Consider the following 19,941-nt stretch of genomic DNA (forward strand, 5'->3'; position numbering starts at 1 on the left):
TCCACGTGTTTAACTTGCCAAAGGTACAGGCCTCATGTTCCAGGTGGGATTTTTCCTGCCGCTGCTTCCATGATGTGCCACATTCGTGTTATTCGTCACAAAAGGCCGTCTTTAACATCACTGCAGTGACTGGGTTTAATCAGATGAAGTGGTATCTGGGTAATGAATGATGGTGGTGCTGAGGGCCTTTTAGGGAAATTAAATTTGGCCTTAGAAGCTGTTTTCTCATTCATCTCTTCTGCAAAATGCACTCGTGAAAGAGCAGAAGACTGGATGAATGCAAGGCTCTTTGATGGGCACGCGAGAATCAGTCCATTCTGAAGGGAACACGATCCAAACCTCTGCCCTTATTTCACTACGCTGAGATATGTGCGCCTCTCTGGACTTTTATTACATTTATTTCATCTTCAAAATGTGAAAAATAGAATTAATTATGCCGGATCCGATGCTAAAATCATGTGGTAAATGAGAGCAAACAGTAGAAATGAGCAAGCTCTACTTTTGAGGGAAGACACAGCGACTCAGTTGCCTGGATCTAGAACACCCAATTCTTCAATATTTATAAAGATGTGAGTCTGGTCATCAGTGAATCTCGCTGTTTTCAAAGGCATGGTCCGTGTTTATCGGGAAAACTAAAGGAAAAAAAAATCTCATATGGGGCTGAAAAACATGGTAAATTTCTGCAGAATTAATGATCTGAGGTGAGCAAATTGTATTGTAAATCACAGGTGACCAATGAGCTCCTTCATTTCACATGTGTCACTGAAAAAAGCTGATCTGATTGGACGATTACGTTTGACTGGGCTTGAGACGCAACGGAGGATGTGGACCAGACTGATATAAATCTGTATAAAAAGTACAGAAAGTCTGGATTTGCAGGCAAGTGACTGAGGCTTAAACGTTCACTATGCAACTACAAACTTCTTGCTTCTGTAGGAAATGGTTTTTGCTTTTGACTTTAGCAATCAAATAACTGTAATTTAATTTATGAGATCTTTATGTTTGACACCATAACATCTCATAAAAGCTACATCATGAACGTTAAAAAACAAACAAACAGAAGCAATTTTTGGTGAAAGACATATTTTACACAACAATTTACACTTAATTGTTCCATAACAGTACAACATTCATTCAGTCTTTCTAAAATATAATTAAAATATGATAAATTATACTTTATTGGTATTAAGTATTAAATTATAACATACATATATGATAGTGATAGTTATATTAAAATGGCTTAATCATAAAAAGCTCTATCGACATCCCGTTCATAACTGCACCTTTTTATAGTGGCATTTCACCGTAGTAAGCAGCAGATTTTCATTCATGCTTTTATTACAAACTATTGGTGACATTTTTTAACCTAAAAGTATGTCCCAGAGTATGATTTTTTCGTTTTGTTTTGAATAATCACAAGTAAGAATAGGAAAGGCAGGACATGCTATAAAGTAATGCCAAGGCAACTTTATTTGTCTAGCACAATTGGTACACAGATTAATTCAAAGTGCTTTACGGAATCAGAAAGACATTAAAATCATCCATCCATCCATCCATTTTCTTCCGCTTATCCAGGGCCGGGTCACGGGGGCAGCAGTCTAAGCAGGGACTTCCAAACTTCCCTCACCCCAGACACGTCCTCCAGCTCCTCGGCGTTCCCAGACCAGCCGAGAGACATAGTCCCTCCAGCGTGTCCTGGGTCTTCCCCGGGGCCTCCTCCCGGTGGGACATGCCCAGAACACCTCCCTAGGGAGGCGTCCAGGAGGCATCCTGAGAAGATGCCCGAGCCACCTCAAATGGTTCCTCTCAACGTGTAGGAGCAGCGGCTCTACTCCGAGCTCCTCCCGTGTGACCGAGCTTCTCACCCTATCCCTAAGGGTGCGCCCGGCCACTCTGCGGAGGAAGCCCATTTCAGCCGCTTGTATCCGCGATCTTGTCCTTTCGGTCATTACCCAGAGCTCATGACCATAGGTGAGGGTAGGAACGTAGATTGACCGGTAAATCGAGAGCTTCGCTTTCCGGCTCAGCTCCTTCTTCACCACAACGGACCGATACAGCGACCGCATCACTGCAGACGCTGCACCGATCCGCCTGTCAATCTCACGCTCCATCCTTCCCTCACTCGTGAACAAGACCCCGAGATACTTAAACTCCTCCACTTGGGGCAGAGACTCACCACCCACCCGGAGAGAGCAAACCACCTTTTTCCGGTCGCGAACTATGGCCTCGGATTTGGAGGAGCTGATTCTCATCCCAGCCACTTCACACTCGGCTGCAAACCGCCCCAGTGCCTGCTGCAGGTCCTGGCTCGAAGAAGCCATCAGGACATCATCTGCAAACAGCAGAGATGAAATCCTGTGGTTCCCAAACCAGACCCCCTCCGGCCCCTGGCTGCGCCTAGAAATTCTGTCCATAAATATAATGAACAGAACCGGTGACAAAGGGCAGCCCTGGCAGAGTCCAACATGCACCGGGAACAGGTCTGACTTACTGCCGGCAATGTGAACACAGCTCCTGCTCCGGTCATACAGGGACCGGACAGCCCTTAGCAAAGAGCCCCGGACCCCATACTCCCGGAGGACCCCCCAAAGGACACCGCGAGGGACACGGTCGAATGCCTTCTCCAGATCCACAAAACACATGTGGACCGGTTGGGCAAACTCCCATGAACCCTCAAGGAACCGATGAAGAGTATAGAGCTGGTCCAGTGTTCCACGACCAGGACGAAAACCACACTGCTCCACCTGAATCCGAGGTTCGACTATCGGTCAGATTCTCCTCTCCAGTACCCTGGAATAGACCTTACCGGGAAGGCTGAGGAGTGTGATTCCCCTGTAATTGGAACACACCACCCTCTGGTCCCCCTTCTTATACAGAGGGACCACCACCCCGGTCTGCCATTCCACAGGTACTGTCCCCGACCACCACGTGATGTTGCAGAGACGTGTCAGCCAAGACAGTCCCACAACATCCAGAGACTTGAGGTACTCGGGACGGATCTCGTCCACCCCGGAGCCTTGCCTCCGAGGAGCTTGCTAACCACCTCGGTGACTTCAGCCAGGGTGATGGACGAGTCCGCCTCCGGGTCCCCAGTCTCTGCTTCCTCCTCGGAAGACATGACGGGGGGATTGAGGAGATCCTCAAAGTATTCCTTCCACCGCCCGACAACAACCCCAGTCGAGGTCAGCAGCTCTCGGCCGGGCCCCGTGGGGAAAGGTCCGGCCACCAGGCGCTCGCTGTCGAGCACCCATCCCAGGCCTGGCTCCAGGGTGGGGCCCTGGTAACGCCGGTCCAGACGACGTAGCTTGCCTTGATTGAACACGCGTCATAAGGGGCTTCTGAGTGATGAAACAAAAAAATCATGCTTTCAACACTCATGACCTCTGTTTATAATGCTGCCTAGATTTCTGGCAGAAATGTAAAAAAAAAAATTAAAAACCCACCAAAGTCAAATGCTCTGTAAAGATGTAGAGATCACACAGCACTTTCATTTAAACCAGAAGAGATGCCTTTACTATACATTTGTAATGCAACAAGTAAGTATGTCCACAAGCACTTTAAGCCCCGCCTACTTTTAAATTTAAACGCTACTAAAACGCACTGTCTTTGTGTTGATTCAATGGAGAATTTGAGAAAAGTTTTGGCAGCACCATGCAAAATAACACAACCCCAATGATGATGATGGTGGCGCCCACAGCAACTTTAGGAATAAGGTGAATATAACCAAACGCAAGTGCAGGAAACAGCCACTAGAGGACCCCAGAGAGAGCTTATTTTGCAAATGCCTGTCCACATTTGACAGTTGAAACTACTATAATCTATATAACTAACTGCTTGAAAGTAAATGACACAAGACTCTGAAAACCGACACAATGTTTTTGACTAGTTTGATGAGTAAAGCTATTATTGTAGTGAATTTTATATGTAAAAATCAAAGTACATATATAGTTTTTTAAAATAACTGGAGTTGCATTGACTGTGCTGTCCTTCCAAGTCTCCATTTCACACGTATCACCAAGCACTAGACTTTCTTACCTTTCAAACCACACATTTTGGACAAAGCCAGCCATTCTCTTCTGATGGGCTTTGCAATTTCAAAAAGTACAATCAAATGACAAAACGCGACTGTGAGACAAAAGTAGTAAGATGGATGTCATGGTAACAGGTGTATATGTTATAAACCTTGAGATTTATACATGCCACTATATATATATATCATAAAGCACGAGTCTATAGAGGCGTGACCACGGTGTCCCGACATTTATGAACTGGACAAGGACACCCTGACTCAAATCCTTGTCACAAAGCCCAGTGGTGAGAATCAGGAACCTTTGAGACATTTTGGCCTATTTGGAGTTTGACATTGGTGTGGAAACCTTGGCACTGTCTACACTGTGTTTCTCAAACTGTGTTACGTGTACCGCTGGTTTTAAATGGGGATCGTCTCTGGTGGTTCACGGGGAATGAACCTAATCGACACTTTTATAAACTTATAACACGTCTCTCTATAACAGCAGCTTCTGTCATTTTAAATAACTACAATCAACTACTTACACTGACATTTTTGCACTGTGGTTCTGTCTATACTGAATTTTGCACATTAGAGCCCTCTACAGATTGAAATACAGTTTAAGTGAGGAGAAAAGATAATTACATTTTCGAAATTTTACAGAAAATTCCAATTTGGCATCTTGATCAAAAAAGTCAATAACATCCATGAAATATTTTTACGTCGTAGTCGATGGTAGAAACTTTCTACTTTCTAATGGTAAAATGCACTTCAAATCTCACAAATTGTCTGTTTTTTTAACACAGGATACTTTGATGAACACCTCCTTGGACATTTGTTGTGTCTACATGCCTCACAGTCTCACAATTTGCACAAATGTTGAAATTTCCAACTCCCATTTGCACAAAGACAAACTGTCATCAAATTTGAATCAGTTGTTAAACTCCATGCCCCAGACTCAGTGTTAATGAATGTGATCAATCCATCCATGTGAATAAATTGAATTGAGTGCTTTGGAGTGGAACTAACTTTCATATGGGGAGAAAAAAAAGCGTTCCCATCAAAAAGTCAGTGACACCTAAACCATTTTTTCTCATGGTTTTGCCGCAGTGATGAAGAAAAATAAATGTCACAAATTGTCAGGTTTTTAACACAAGACTTTTACAAACTCCTCCTTGTGTGTTTATTGGAATGAGCTTAAATTTTGTGAAAATCTAGAGGAGTGAGGCATCAAAAGTTATCTCCATTTTTTGTACATGATTTACAGGTTTAGATCTGGTGGGACTTGGAAAGCCAAAATGATCTTAGGTGTAACCACTGGTCTACACTGTACACTGTTCTATTATTTTTTGGCTAAATTAAAAAAATACAAATCCAAACAGCACATTTCCAACCCTATTTATTTTTCCTCCTCTAGTGTTGGACAACATTCTGCTGCTTGTCTGACCAGACAGGCCCTTGTGGATCCTGTTTGAATCTAGAAGGGTCTGGAATCTGAGCGTAACAAACCTCTGTCCAAACGTGGGACGATCCAACCACAGCCACTAATGTGAGTCACATGTCTCTCAAATGTGGAAGGCATCTCCTCTCCAAAACTCTCATAATATTCAGAACAAAACATAAGAGATACATTTTAGTGCTTCTAATGTTTGGTTTGCATCTCTGTGTTGTTTTATTTTACTTTTTTATTCCTAAGCCACAATGTTTGATTAAACTGGGACAGACCACGTGTCTCTCTGATTGGCAGTGGTGGATGAAGTACTCACTTTTGTAACTTGAGTAAAAGTACAGATACAGAGGTGAAAAGTTACTCAAGTAAAAGTTAAAGTATCACATGAAAAAAGATACTTAAGTAAAAGCATTTAAGTACAAGTATAAAAATGTACTAAAAATTAAAAGCATTTCAGACAAGTGTTGTTCATTTGTTAAAGTGTTAAATGTAGTAATAGTGATTAAAAATGGTACATATTTTGGTCAACAGTAACAATACGAATCAATTTCTTAATTTTTCTTGACTTTTGTATATTTATTTTTGTTTGCTCAAAGCTGAAGCTTGAACTCGGAAAAATATTGAACTTAAGTAAAGTGCAGATACCTAAAAATTCTACTTAAATACAGTACTTTACTACTTGTACTTACTTGTTACTTTCCACCACTGCTGATTGGTTAATCCACCTGTCAATCACGCCCTCTTTAATCAGGGAGACAGGATACAGTTTTACTCAAATACACGTTAAAAATAGGGTACTCTTTAATACAGGCCTACAGTAAAACAGGAGACATTTGGAAGCATTTGATAATCTCATAAAGGAACTTGTATTGGTGTTGTATTTAGAGTCCTCCAAACTGTTTCATGCCGCCTTGCTGGGTTCCTTCAGCTGCGAGACGGGTCAGGGGGATTAGTTTCATGGTGGTCTCCTTCAGTGAGTACCAGCGGTCGTGCCAGGTCACCCAGATGATGCCGTTATCGAAGCCATACTCGCCAGCATCCTTTGCCGTGTACCTTCCACCTGGACAAGAACACACAAGGCAGTTTATTTTCAAAGATCAGCCTAATTTTTGAAACATTTAGAAAACACATTTTATCTTTGTTCTGTCGTTCTTTTACATCATGGATTTTTTTTGTACATCAGATGCCCATTTCGTCACAACCATCCACCACACTGTGGCTGCACTGGGTAAGGTGGAGTTGGGTCACTTGGCGAGCCAGAACCAGATGTTTTGACAAAACTTAACAAAGTCCGACCTTTGTGAAAGCCGCAGGTGCTGGGTCAGCCGAACATGAAAAGTCTGGGATTACAATGGGATAAGGTTTTCTAGGCAGGAGGGGATGTACCAATGAGTGACCATTAATCCAACTGTCTTTCTTTTTTTTCTGTATTGTGAACATTTTGGGGAAAAAAAAATGAAAAAAATGTGACTTTCCATTTTCTCCTTTAATTTCCTTTAAAAAAAAAAATACAATAATTATATTAATAATATTCCATTCTCTTCTTCCTCCCTCTCCTTCCATTGCCCCTTTGTTTCTTTTGTTAATTTGTTTTTTGCCAGATAGTGTCAGGCCATTAATCCAACCTGAGACAGGTCTAAACGAGCAATACTCTATTCGGTTATTTTAACAGATCCATGATCTGGAACCATATTTTGTTTCCCTGATTTCAGAGAATGTGATTGACATGTGGATCAACCAATCAGAGAAACACATGGTCTAATTATATCAAAACAAACACGACCGTAAACAACGTTACATTACAAGTAAAAAAGCAAAAAAGACAACACAGAGGACTGACAAACAGTCAACGGCTGAAGAACCAAACTCTTATTTATCTCAGGTAAAAGTGATACATTTTGTTCTGAATGAGACAAGTATTTTTGTCCTCATTTGAGAAATACATGATGCAAATGAACGTGTTTGGACTGTTCCAAGTTGGGACGGAGTTTTTTCACGCTCATGGTCTGGTTCCAGACTCTTTTAGATTCAAAGAGAATGTGGAAGGGACTTTGGCCAGGCATGGAGATCGCTGTCTCGCCCAGGGCTGTGATATGGATTTGACACCAAACTTAAAAGAATTTGTGCCTTTGAAAATTGGGGTAATTTGTCACGCTAGACCTGCAGATAGATAGTTAGATATTCGCTATATTACTCTTCTGCAGTGGTGTGCCATCAGGGCCTGCAGGACTTTCTGTTGGCCCTGACATTTCAGCAAAAAAAAAAAAAAAAAAAGGTAAAACTGATGATTTTATTACATCAATTAAATTACAAATTTGTATTTTTTAGATAAATAAATATGAGTATGCTATCAGATTTGGTGTTATCTTAGGGGTTACGTGTTCAGAAATGTCATCTCTTTCCTTGGGCCTTCTGTCTGCAAACTACTGGTCCTAGGATTAAAACTCACCAATCAGACTGTCCCTTTGTGGCTGATTGACAGGCAGACACCAGCACTGGACATGAATATGCTTTCATTTGGACTTTCTTTTTTGGAAAAATAATGGGATTCTTTTCCAAAGATTTGTTTATGATTGTTACCTGAGTTAGTTGTAATGAAACGTTCAGAAGAGCATCTAAAACAACCGGGCTAATAGTTTAAGGGTTTAAGGGTTTACTGACACTTCACAGAGCACAGAATGAGTGAACTGAACTTTTGCATTCATGGATTTTTCTTCCATAGTTGGATTACACATCGGATGGCAATTTGTACTGAGCTGTGTGCCCAACAATTTTAAACACACACACTCCTGGAAAGGTTTATAGTCAGGACAGACACGAGGCTCAGGTCTCGGACTTGAGACTCATACTTGTGAACTATGGACTCGGCTGGTGACTGCTTCCAAGCCTGCGGCACTTCTCACTGAGTAAGAGTGATACAAATATAGTTTATAATCTAAGGGTACACTGACATTTTAACTTCCAAACGTTTCTAATGTCAGGACTGTCTTCTGTGTTACATAACCGCCAGAGGGAGTTTGTTGTTTGACCAAAACCAAAAAGAAAAACAAAAAAACAAACATGGAGGAAACCATGGGAGTCGTGAAAATTAGAAAAAAAAGAATTTGCAGCTTATTACTTATGTTGTAGCCTACTGTTGTGGACCTGAAAGTGTGTTGGACACACTGTGCCTTGACTACACACTACAGTAGGCATTCAGTTGTCATTGGTCATACCTTGGTAGTATTTTCCATTGAGGTGGGCGGCGTGGCAGCGGTTCATCCACCAGCCAGAGCCGTCCTGCTGGGCACAGTTTCCGTCATATTTGTCGTTGTCCTTGTCGGGGGTGCTGAACTGCTGCCCGTTGTGCATGGTGTAGAACTTGTCGCTGGGGTCATCTCCAAAGTCAAAGCCTGCAAAAGCATCTCCAGCGTCTCCGCCCAAGTAGAAGCCATAGGTAAGACGGAACATGTCAATCTCTGGACTCAGGGCGAACATGTTGTAATCTGCATGCCTGTGTGATGAGAGGGCAAAGGCATGGTTAGAGAACTGCCAATCAAATAGAAGTCTATTTAAACTCGCTGAAAAGAATGGGAGTAAAAACTGCTTTTTTGGCAACTCTAAGATGTTGGTGCTAAGCTGCTTGGCTTGTGCCCCTATTTGATTGTAACATGACTGATGTCTCATTCATTTGTGTAGATGCTAATTCTGATGCATGGTACTCTGTTCTGATCCTCCACTGTTTTTTCATGGAAATGATGCCTGCTATTTTGTTTAACAATTTTTTGTCATTCTGTCATTTCATGGATAACATATTTTTAATCCTCTGCCTTTATAAAGTGTAAAAAAGCTGAGAACATCAGCTGTTCTGAAGAAGAATTGTCTCCATGGAGATGTTATTGCTTCACCTGGAATATTCCAACCTGCCTCACACCTGATTGGTTGGCATTTATCCATCTGAAACCACTCTCGCTGCAAGTGATCGGGAAAAGGTGGAATGTCATGACAATTTTTTGAATGTGATTGGTTGAAGAGTCACAACAGCGGAACAAGATGAAAAATCGAACTTTTCTTATATCTAGTTGATAGAAAAGCACAGACATGCACACACAAATGCACAAAGCTTTTACCTTTGCACATTTTTCACAAACTAAATAATTTGTATATTCTTTAAAATAAACTGAAGGACATCTGTCGGCATCGCTGTGTTTACTTTGGTTCACTTGGGTGTGTGTGAACTCACACATATTGTGATAATCCATCTTGCTGTGCAAGGTTGGGAATGTTCTATGGATCTGACCAGGAACTTGCCTGGTGGCATCACTTGTTTGTCTTCAAGGGGCTAAATAGGTTAAATATCATACAGTGGAATATTCTAGGCAAAGCAATAACGTCTTCATGGAAACAAGCAGGTGACGGACCTTCCAATAGAAATGTTACATAGTGCACTTATGCACTAAAATGATCATTTTTTACCCAAATAACATCTAGCACAAAGAGTGCTAGATAACTCTTGAGACTGAAGTTATGATCTCTGAGAGTAGGTGTAGTGTTATGCAGTGATAGTCGTAAGTTCAAAGTTCATATTTACTCCCTTTACTAAAGTTGGTCTTATGTAATAGAGTTATTGATCGTACTTTTTGTTGCCCTGCCAATCCACCAAGTCTATCCGCAGCACAGTGGGGATGGTTGCACCGACGGTCAGCCAATGGATCTTCTCATTGCCGAGCCAGAACTCTGTGGTGTCGTCTGGGGAGAGGTACCCGAAGCCGTTTTTATATTGGACCCAGTTCTTGTTGAAATCCACGCTGCCATCTCGTCTCTGTAAACACAAACACAGAATAAAATAGTAAATTTCTTTAAAAAAAACGATCCGAAAACCTTTTGTTTCACTTTCCCCTTAAATAATTGGAACAGGATTTTAACTACGGTACTAAGGCTGGACATCTAAAAACATAAGTATTTCACAATCAGTTTTATACTGTGTACACATACACACATAATTAGCAGATTAGTTCATTAGTCATCAATTAATTAATGGCAGCTTTAACTGGTTAATGCTAAATCTACAGCTGCTAGCTGCACATTAGCTCTTAGTGGACAATTTTAAACGAAATGATAGCGCTAACTCCCATGAGGGTATAGGAACACAGGAGCACTTCTACTGAAGATTATCAGTATCAATATTCAAAACCTCATGACCTCATAAGATAAAACTGAGTGATTTGAACTTTGGAGAGATTTTATGTTTTTGTGGGATATTTGTATTTTAGCCTGAAATTGTTGGTTTTCCAGTCAAGTACTAGCACTAACAATATGAGAACATGGCTTACCCTTTGAATGACAGTGAAGCCTCGTCTATATTCATCGATTTCACAATAGACCAAGAATGGTTCTGGTGCAGCTGCAGGTTTGATGTAGTATAGACCACTGGTGGTGGCTCCTTTATTGGCAACGTCTTGACAATCTAATGACAAAAAACAAAACAATCACAAAAATTGGACTGCATTTCAGAATTGGAATATCAATTAAAGTTTGGCACACATTTGAAAGACATCTGAAATTTTGGATTCAGATTTAATACATTTCAGAGCATGCTGTTTGCAGAGTTGGGTATTAACTGCTGCCTACTAAAAAGACTCTCAAAATTCCAGAGTGATCAACTTCCAGGGCTTGTTAAAGTGATATTTTGTTTTATCCATACCCATTCATCCACCGGAACAGGATTTTTCCAGGCCCTTTGACAATTCTACATGGCAAAGGGCCGTTGCAGACTAAACGTAACTGCTGCTAATATACATTTTTATGCTGATGACACAGTTATTTACTGCTGTGGATCAACTCTTGATCAGGCCATTGAATCCTTGCAGAAAGCCTTTGTTGCTGTCCAGCAGTCTTCACTTCAACTAAAATTAATTCTCGATGCTGATAAAACCAAGCTTATGTTGTTTTCTTATTGTAAGAAGATGCCTCATACAATCCCCACAGTGTCCACTCTTGAAGGAAAAAACACAGTGGTGGTTCATGAGTATAAATACCTTGGTGTATTGATTAATGACTCCCTCACTTTCAAACCACATGTGGAGAATCTTGACATGAAACTGAGACTAAAATTGGGTTTTTCGTTTGAAGTAAAGAAGTGACTTGTCGCTACGACTTTCCTCTCTGTGTTTTATATGAATGCTTCAGCTCAATGTCTTTGACACTGTTCATCATGCTTCTCTAAGGTTCATTATTAAGTGCAAAGCAATGACACATCTGTGAGTTGTATTCTCGAGTGGGATGGCCTGCCCTGGGAATTCGAAGGTGGACTCATTGGTACACTTTCATTTATAAGGTAATGCTTGGTCTACTGCCGACCTACATCTGTTCCTTAGTGTCACAGAGAAGGGCTGATTCTTATTCTCTTCATTCACAAGATCATGTGTTGCTCTCTGTTCCATTTGCTCGCACTGAACTGGGCAAAAAGGCTTTTGTCCACTCTGCACCTTATGCATGGAGCATGTTGCAGGAAGACTGGAACTTGACAGAGTTGATTTCCTTGAATGCTTTTAAATCTAAACTGAGAGGTCTTGAGGCTGACTCCATAACATGCACTTGTTTTTCATAATCTGTTTGTCTTTTCCTGTTATCTTGTCTCTTTGTAATTATGTAACTGTATTTTTTTATTTGCTGCTGCCGCTTGGCCAGGACTCCCTTGAAAAAGAGTTTTTTTTTTTTGTCTCAATGGGACTTTCCCGGTTAAATAAAATAAAATAAAATTCTGGTAAACACTGGTCAAGATCTTTTCACAGTGGGTGTTTTTTTTCATTGGTTTAATGTGTGGTATGAGTCTGGGTGCATATATCAGTAAAAATGCTATTTTGAAGGTGTAAGTAGATGGTGCTATAATAACTCATCCCTTGCAAATGTTGAGGGCTTAAAATTTGCAGTCTTCCTCCCTAAACAAAGCATCTGCATTTCCCCCTTTAAACCCCTGAACCAACCCTGTGTAGGTCACTATTTGCACATCTCTATAAAAGCCGGGGGCATGTGTACTTTGCAGCAAAGAGGAGTATTGATCGAACAGTGGTCAAGGCTATTTACTAGAATGAGAGAACATTGAGAAAGCGCTTGTGAAACAGGAACATAGGGTTACAATGGTGTTTTTGGTGCTTGTTGGTGTTACCTGTGCCGGTGGTGGGCTGGATTACGACAGAATCCTGGCAAGGCTCCTGGCACTTCATCTTCAGCTGGTTGGACATGGTCTCCAGCTCAGCCATCCTCCTCTGATTGGATGCAAGAACGTTCTGCAGATCACTAAAATGGCAAGTAATGATAATAATGCATTAGTTCAGTCCTTCAGTCACGCCCTTCAATCCATCACCACCAACCACTAACCTCGGATTTGACCATATTAGGGGCTTTATAAACATATTTTGGGCACCAGAGTGGGGATGCACCAATCCAGCCTTTTCAGGTCTGATATAGATATTGATTCCCGATATTAACTGCTGTAAGGATGGAAAATGGCACTAATTTTCTTAAAACACAGTTAACTTATTACAGTAGAGATCTAAGTGTGTTATGTGGCTGTTATTTATCCTTCAAACAACTAATGAACATGTTTGTAGGAATAAAAGTTCAAACATTATGAGGCAATCAGCTTGTAAATAGTTGTAATACATCCAATAAAAGGCCTAATCAGGATCATATACTAAATGTGTAAGGAAAAACAACCTAAAGCTCCTTCGTCACGATTTAAAAAAAACAAACAATCAAACAAAACCTACAGAGGTCACAATGAAGCCAACATCTGGCCAACTGAAGCTCTATAGTGAAGGATGTTTGAGTACTTAACCCAAAAGCCTAATCTCTGCCTAATATATCAACTTTTGGGTGGAAAACATAAAACATAACGCTCATCCTATGTACCTTGCTGTTATTTCCATGCTAAGATTATTTTTTTTTTAATTTTCATTATTGTAATATTTTAAAATGTTATATATTTAGTCACAGCACCAGTTTCACAGTTCAAAACTGTGGAAAATTCTTAACACGGTCATCATCATTGTGGAATCTCTGACAACACTGGACAGCCCACCTGTAATCTGAAAGTACTTACAATTCAAAGAAGACTACCATTGTACAAAAAAAAAAAAAAAACTGAATAAAATAAATGAGATAAAATTCCTAAAAAGTTTCAAATATAAAACCGTACACTGAATGTGATGGTTTAAATCCTCCATTTTGCACAAAGGGTTTGGATATGCTTAAAAATATTGCTAATTTCACCAAAATGAATCAGGCTGCCAATCATGTGGCCACCAGGTGCACTTATGGACCGGAAGACAGATTTCTAAGTAATTCAATATTTTCTAGATTCATTTTCTGCCAAATTGTATTTCAAAACCTGAACTGTAGACATATCTTGATAGATGCAGAAGTTTGAAACTAGTAAAATAGAACAACCCAAATCAACCCAAGCCAAAACTGACACATTTAGATCCTTCGTGGTCCTGTATTATACAAAATGGACTCTTGTGAGCTTTCAGCCATGTTATAATGCTGTTATCTCCTCCTGGAGTTATGTTTTGTTTCATTCAAACATGTTTGAGCGTTATTAGTCTGTCTATATCTACAAAACTCAAAATGCTCTGTTCCACCTTGTGATGTCACGAAGCAGTAGTTTTCAGGTTAGCAGCTCCTTTTACCTTTTGATTAGTAGAAATGATAAATTCCAGGGTTGAAATCATCCAAATCATTTTAGTGAAGGTGTATGGAGTTTAAAAACACCGTGAAGAACGTCCTGTATTGCCACATGACATCACAACGTGGAACAAAGTGTTTTCAGTTTGAGAACAGAAAACTCTCAGACTAAATATGCAGGGTTTGTGTTAAACATGTATGGAAAAAAAACAAAAAAAACAAACACAACTCCAGGTATGATTGTGATGAGGAAACAACATATAACATAGATCAGAAAATACCAGCTGTGGTGGTAGGGTGAAGGTTGGCAGTTCAAATCCTTCACCCTACCACCATAGCTGGTATTTGGGACCATTAAATCATGGTAATTTATGTATATCAGATTGAATCTGTCCAAAGGGATTGTATCTGTCCAACCTTCAAAGCATGTTTGCAGTGTGTGGGCATGGACTTCAGCGTGGGTGTTGTGGGTGCACTGACAGAAAAACAAGATCTATCCCAGAGTACATAGAGTCACAGACACTTACAATATTTGCTTTTCTTGTGCAAAGATGGTCTTTTCGTAGCGTATGACGTCTTCCAACATGTTGGCTGATTTCTTGATGTAGTTTTCTGAAACGCACAACACATCACATTGCACCGTTGCAAAGGGAACTATAGTTTCAAACTGAGGTAGACAACAGACTTAAATCTATTCTTACAGAATCCACTGTTAGGAGTTCGGCTGCAGCACACATGCCAGTCTAATATTCAAGTGTAAAACACATAAATGATCAACAGCACCACTTTTGTGCCACTGAAAGCACTTTGCATCAAGGAAACACTCACCCATTGACACACATTCATATATCAGTGTAAGCAGACACTGGGGGAAAGGTGTCTTGCACAAGGACACAACAATAGCATTCATTTGTGGAAGCTGAAATCTCACCACCAACCTGTGGCCCAGTGAATGTCGAGAGCAGGATTTGAACCGCCAACCTTCACCCTACCACCATAGCTGGTAATAGTTGAAAGAGTTTTTGGCTAGGAATGTTTTATAATATGTTACCTCTTTGACTCCATGGAGATAGATACTGTGGAACATTCCAGGCAACATAATAACATCTCCATGGGCACAGCCTGGTGGTTTACTCCCCATCCAAGGTTCTCTTTGTTTATTTTTTATTTTTTTTCCTCATAAGCCGCCATGTTTGTTTTGATGTGAACCTAACATGCATTTTTCCAATTGGTTAATCTGCTTCTCAATCACACATATTGGAATTAGTGGAGACTGGATATGGTTCCAGACCCACATGGCTTTGTAAAGTCGTTCAAATGCGTGTGGCGTTGGCTGGCCAGGGATCTTTTGAACTACAAGATTATGTCAGCGAGTGGTTGGACCCAGAACCTCAGATATTTGTGGATTTTTTCAATCGCAACCCACCCTGCCCTCCGTCTGCCCTCCGTCTGCCCTCCGTCTGCCCTCCTAACCACCACCCAGTGTAAAACCCGCCTTACCTGACGGGGAGCTCTTCTGCGCGGCTGTGGCTGAGTCTTTCATGATGACCACCTTCTCCTCCGTGTCCACGGTCATGTTGGCGATGTGTTCCAAGTCATTCTCCATGTACGTCAAATCTCTGTCGATGTCTGGTAAGTATCGAAACAAGTAGTCGGCCACTCCACATGTGGTAGGGCAGTACTTTCCCTAAAGACAACCACAACAACATATTCAAAAATATATCAATTTTGTATCACTTTCTTGTATTAAGTTGTGCTAATAAGTCAGATTTGAACCAGTTTCCATATATTTGATGTGAGATGACAAATCACTTAAAGTTGCACACATGAGCTATTACTTCAGCCAGTGGTGTAACGTAACAAAGTAAAAGTACTGCACTTAGGTAAAAATTTTAGGTGTCTGTACTTTACTTACACTGGATACGTTTTACTTTTACTTTACTACATTTCAGAGCAAGTATCTGTACTTTCTCCACTACATTTTTGAACAGGACAGAAAAGTTTAAATATTTTTTATTACTGTTTTTTATTACCTGCAAAAAAGACTGAAGGTTTATTTTTTATCAACTTTGAGCAAACTAAAATGTACAAATAAAAGGAAATGATCCAATGTTTCTGTTAAACTAAATTAAGCACAAATCTTTATCAAAATTACCACATTTGAAGCTTTATTATAGATCTCAAAAATCTGTGAGAAATACTTTGACTCTTTACTCTTAAGTACATTGTTAATCAGGTATGTTAATATTTTTATTTAAGGATTTTTTTTCATGTGATACTTTTGCAGTATTTTTTTTGCTCCAGTATCTGTACTTTTACTTAAGTAACAAAACTGAGTACTTCTTTCTTCTACCACCTATTATGTTTTGTCCCTGTATGTATCACAGACAATAATATAACATAAACTGCACATATAAATACATTGTCCTTGGCCAATACTATGCACAATTTTATCCACTTACTTACGTTCTCTTAAACTTCAACACCTTTGTATGAGTTTAAAACTCGGAATTTTGGGAATGTAACATTTGGTATTTTAATAATTTCCTCAATAAACCAGCGGGGTTGTGCAGCTAGCACTCTGCTCAGACCAGGAGGACGAGCGCTCACAGACCCAGAGCACAGCTCATGAGTGGTCAGAAAAGCGCTCACGGCACAAAACAGTGGTCAGAACAGCACTCAGGGCCCAACTGATTTGTTCAAGACGCCAAAAACTTTACTGGAGCTTAATTTATTCATTTTTAAAAGTACATAGGTGATAAACACAACAGTCCTCCTCCTGTCTCCTCTGCTCTGTACACTCAGTTGCAGTGTGCTACAAGTTCAATTAAGACTTTAAAAGTCCTAATTACGAGTTTTAAACTCATAATTAGTAGTTTTAAAAGTCATAATTACGAGTTTAAAACTAATAATTATGAGTTTAAAACTCATAATTTTGACTTTCTGTGGGGCTTTTTTTTTTTTTTTTTCATGGCGGAAACGGGCTTCCATACCATTGCTATTCCATTGTTATGCAATAGTTTCTTGTAATAGTTGAGTAATTTATTTATTTATTTATTTATTTATTTATTTATTTATTTATTTATTTATTTATTTATTTTAAACGCAAATACTCAGACATAAACTGACTAAAACTGGTCACATTTATCTGCTGGACAACTTTAACAAGATTTTGGATTTTTTTCAGTAACCTTCATCAACGGTCATTCAAATTTCAATCTTTAATCTCATAATAGTCGTTATCAGACCTGTGTGTAGTGCCCCAAAAATGTACTCAAGTAAAAGTACTATTACTACCCAAGCGGAACTATTAAGTACTGGTGCAAATACTTACAAAACCATCATTTGGCTGGCACGCTGCCACGCTGTCTCCTCTTGTTTGCTGAAAAAAAAATTAAATAAAATAAAAATAATGAATAAAACACAATATAGAAACTTGTAGAGAGAAACTTTGGATTTGAGTATAATATAGCTGTAGGTTAGATTTATTATGTTATGTGTTTTGCTGTTTTTTTTACTATGGACCATGATTCTGTTATAAAGTCTATCCATCTATCCATTTCTGACTGGATTTAAGATAATTATACTAAGAGGAAAGTCTGGGAGTCCCTGCTTAGACTGCTGCCCCCGTGACCCAGCCCCGGATAAGCGGAAGAAAATGGATGGATATCAAATCAATATTCCAAATTCATGAAATCTTGAATCTCAGTATTTCAAATTCAAGCATTTTGTCCTTACCGCGTGCGCAGAGGCAAGGAGGAAGAGGAGTCCTACAGCGGCGTGAACAACTGAAGGTGCCATGCTGGTGTGTGGTGGAGAATGAGGGGTCACTGAGGCACTCCGGGATATTTATCTGACCAAGGTCCTGCTGCAGTGTTTGAGAAAGGCTTCATGGGTAATCAAAGTCAACACAGTGTCAGGACAAAACCGTGACTCAAAGCTTTATGTACTCATCATTTCCCAGATCTGATACATGGCAAGTACTTTTTCGGTTTACCATCATTTAAGCAGACTAAAGCAAGCTTATTTGTATAGAACAATTGGTACACAAAGTAATTCAAAGTGCTTTACATAATAAGAAAGACATTAAAATCACAATACAAACAAATCAAAACATAAAAACCATCATTAAATTAACATTAAAAGAGAAGAGTGCAGAATAAAAACCCTTTCAGTCGTATGCACAGCTGAACAGAACCGTCTGGAGCCTGGATTTAAACATTGTCAAAGTAGAGGTCTGTCTCACATGTTCAGGAAGAATGTTCTAGGTTTTAACTGCAAAAAAACTGAATTCTGGGGACTAGCAGGAGGCCAGAACTAAAGCAGGATTTAACCAGGAGGCCAGCCCATGAGGTTTTCAGAGTCTGAGATGGTTCATATGGCACTAACATGTGGAAGATGTACTTTAGTGCCATGGAGAGACTTGCACACAAGCAGACCCGAGCGGCAGCGTTCTGGATGTACTGCAGCTGTGTTAACCCTCGTTTGGAGAGGCCAGTGAGCAGATTGTTACAGTAGTCTAACCTACTGGAGACATGCATGGATAAGTCTCTCTAAGTCTGGTTTTGACAGTTTACCTTTGATTTTTGCAATGTTTTTAGGTGGTAAAAAGCTGCAGATGTTATTGATTTGATGTGGGTGTTAAGGTTCAAGTCTGAGTCGATTATTACCCCTAGATTTTTAGCCTGATTTGAAGGTTTTAGAGAGAGAGACTGGAGGTGACTGCTGACACTTTCTTTATGTTTCTGTGGGCCAAAGATGGCTTCAGTCTTGCCTGAGTTTAGCTGAAGAAAGTTGTTTTGCATCCACACACTGATCTGTTGGATGCAGTGGCAGAGTGAATCCACTGGTCCATATTCACCTGCTGCAGTGAGACATAGATCTGAGTGTCATCTGCAGAGTTGTGGTAAGACACATTATTGCTGCGTATTAACTGGCCTAACGGCAGCATGTAGAGATTGAACAACAGGGGTCCCGGGATTAATACCTGGGGCACCCCACAGGTCAGGGACATTTAATCCAAAACACATTTTCCAATTTCAACAAAATACTCCATTTTCTAGATAGGAACCAGTTTAGTGCTGTACCAGAGGTGCCCACCCAGTCCTCTAGTCTTTGTAAGAGGATCCCATGATCCACAGTGTCAAAAGCAGCACTCAGATCTAACAGGATCAAGACTGAGACTTTGCCTGCATCAGTGTTCAGGTGGACGTAATTTGTCACCTTGATAAGAGCAGTCTCAGTGCTGTGGTGGGGTCTAAAACCTGACTGGGAAACATCAAAGGAGTTGTTCATTTGGAGAGTTAATAAGCTTTTTAACAACTGTTTCAAGGACTTAACCTAGAAATTTGACCTGGGTTGGTAATTGTTCTGTATTGTGGCATCAGGACTACTCTTCTTTAGAAGAGGCTTGATAACTGCAGTTTTCAAAGCTCTTGGGAATGTTCCAGATTAAAGTGACATGTTAACTATACAAGCGAGTGTTGACAGCAAACTGTTGAGCACAGACTTTAGAAAATCTAGTGGGTAACACATCGAGGCAGCATGGAGATGAACTCAGAGCTGACTCACTTTGCACCTGTAACTGACAAAACTGTCTAAGAGATCGTCACCAGTCTAAGTGTCTAGGTGGCTGCAGGCGTCTTATTTGTGTTGTGGAGTTAATGGCTTTTTTAAGAATATCGCAAACTTATTGCACTTAGATGTGAAATTAGTTCTCACTGAGGTGGATAGTTTGTTAATCTGTTTACTGTTGCAAACAGGACACGTGAGTTGTTACAGCAACTTCCAATAATGTCTAAAAAATACCTCTCCC

General features: G+C 40.2%; 1 protein-coding gene across 1 annotated transcript; it reads right to left on the minus strand.

Annotated features, from left to right (window-relative positions):
- Positions 1 to 3,488: 3,488 nt before the first annotated feature.
- On the minus strand, positions 3,489 to 18,039 carry fgg (fibrinogen gamma chain). The gene is made up of 9 exons (XM_033983187.2): positions 17,865 to 18,039; positions 17,461 to 17,508; positions 15,627 to 15,813; positions 14,654 to 14,738; positions 12,607 to 12,737; positions 10,772 to 10,905; positions 10,076 to 10,260; positions 8,675 to 8,952; positions 3,489 to 6,519 (listed from the first exon to the last, which is right to left on the minus strand). Exons 1-9 carry the CDS (start codon positions 17,925 to 17,927, stop codon positions 6,341 to 6,343), a joined length of 1,290 nt encoding a protein of 429 aa, XP_033839078.1. The 5' UTR covers positions 17,928 to 18,039; the 3' UTR covers positions 3,489 to 6,340.
- Positions 18,040 to 19,941: the final 1,902 nt, after the last annotated feature.

This window comes from Periophthalmus magnuspinnatus, chromosome 1 (assembly GCF_009829125.3).
Source record: "Periophthalmus magnuspinnatus isolate fPerMag1 chromosome 1, fPerMag1.2.pri, whole genome shotgun sequence".
In the NCBI taxonomy this organism is placed as follows: domain Eukaryota; kingdom Metazoa; phylum Chordata; class Actinopteri; order Gobiiformes; family Gobiidae; genus Periophthalmus; species Periophthalmus magnuspinnatus.

What these genes read in the sequence shown, in the direction of transcription:
- fgg (XM_033983187.2), bottom strand. Translation starts at nt 17,927, where the DNA reads ATGGCACCTTCAGTTGTTCACGCCGCTGTAGGACTCCTCTTCCTCCTT. An exon ending in TCCTTGCCTCTGCGCACGCG is followed by an intron (nt 17,509 to 17,864) that starts GTAAGGACAAAA and finishes TTTTTTTTTCAG; the next exon opens with CAAACAAGAGGAGACAGCGT. An exon ending in CCAGCCCACCACCGGCACAG is followed by an intron (nt 10,906 to 12,606) that starts GTAACACCAACA and finishes TTTTGTCATTAG; the next exon opens with ATTGTCAAGACGTTGCCAAT.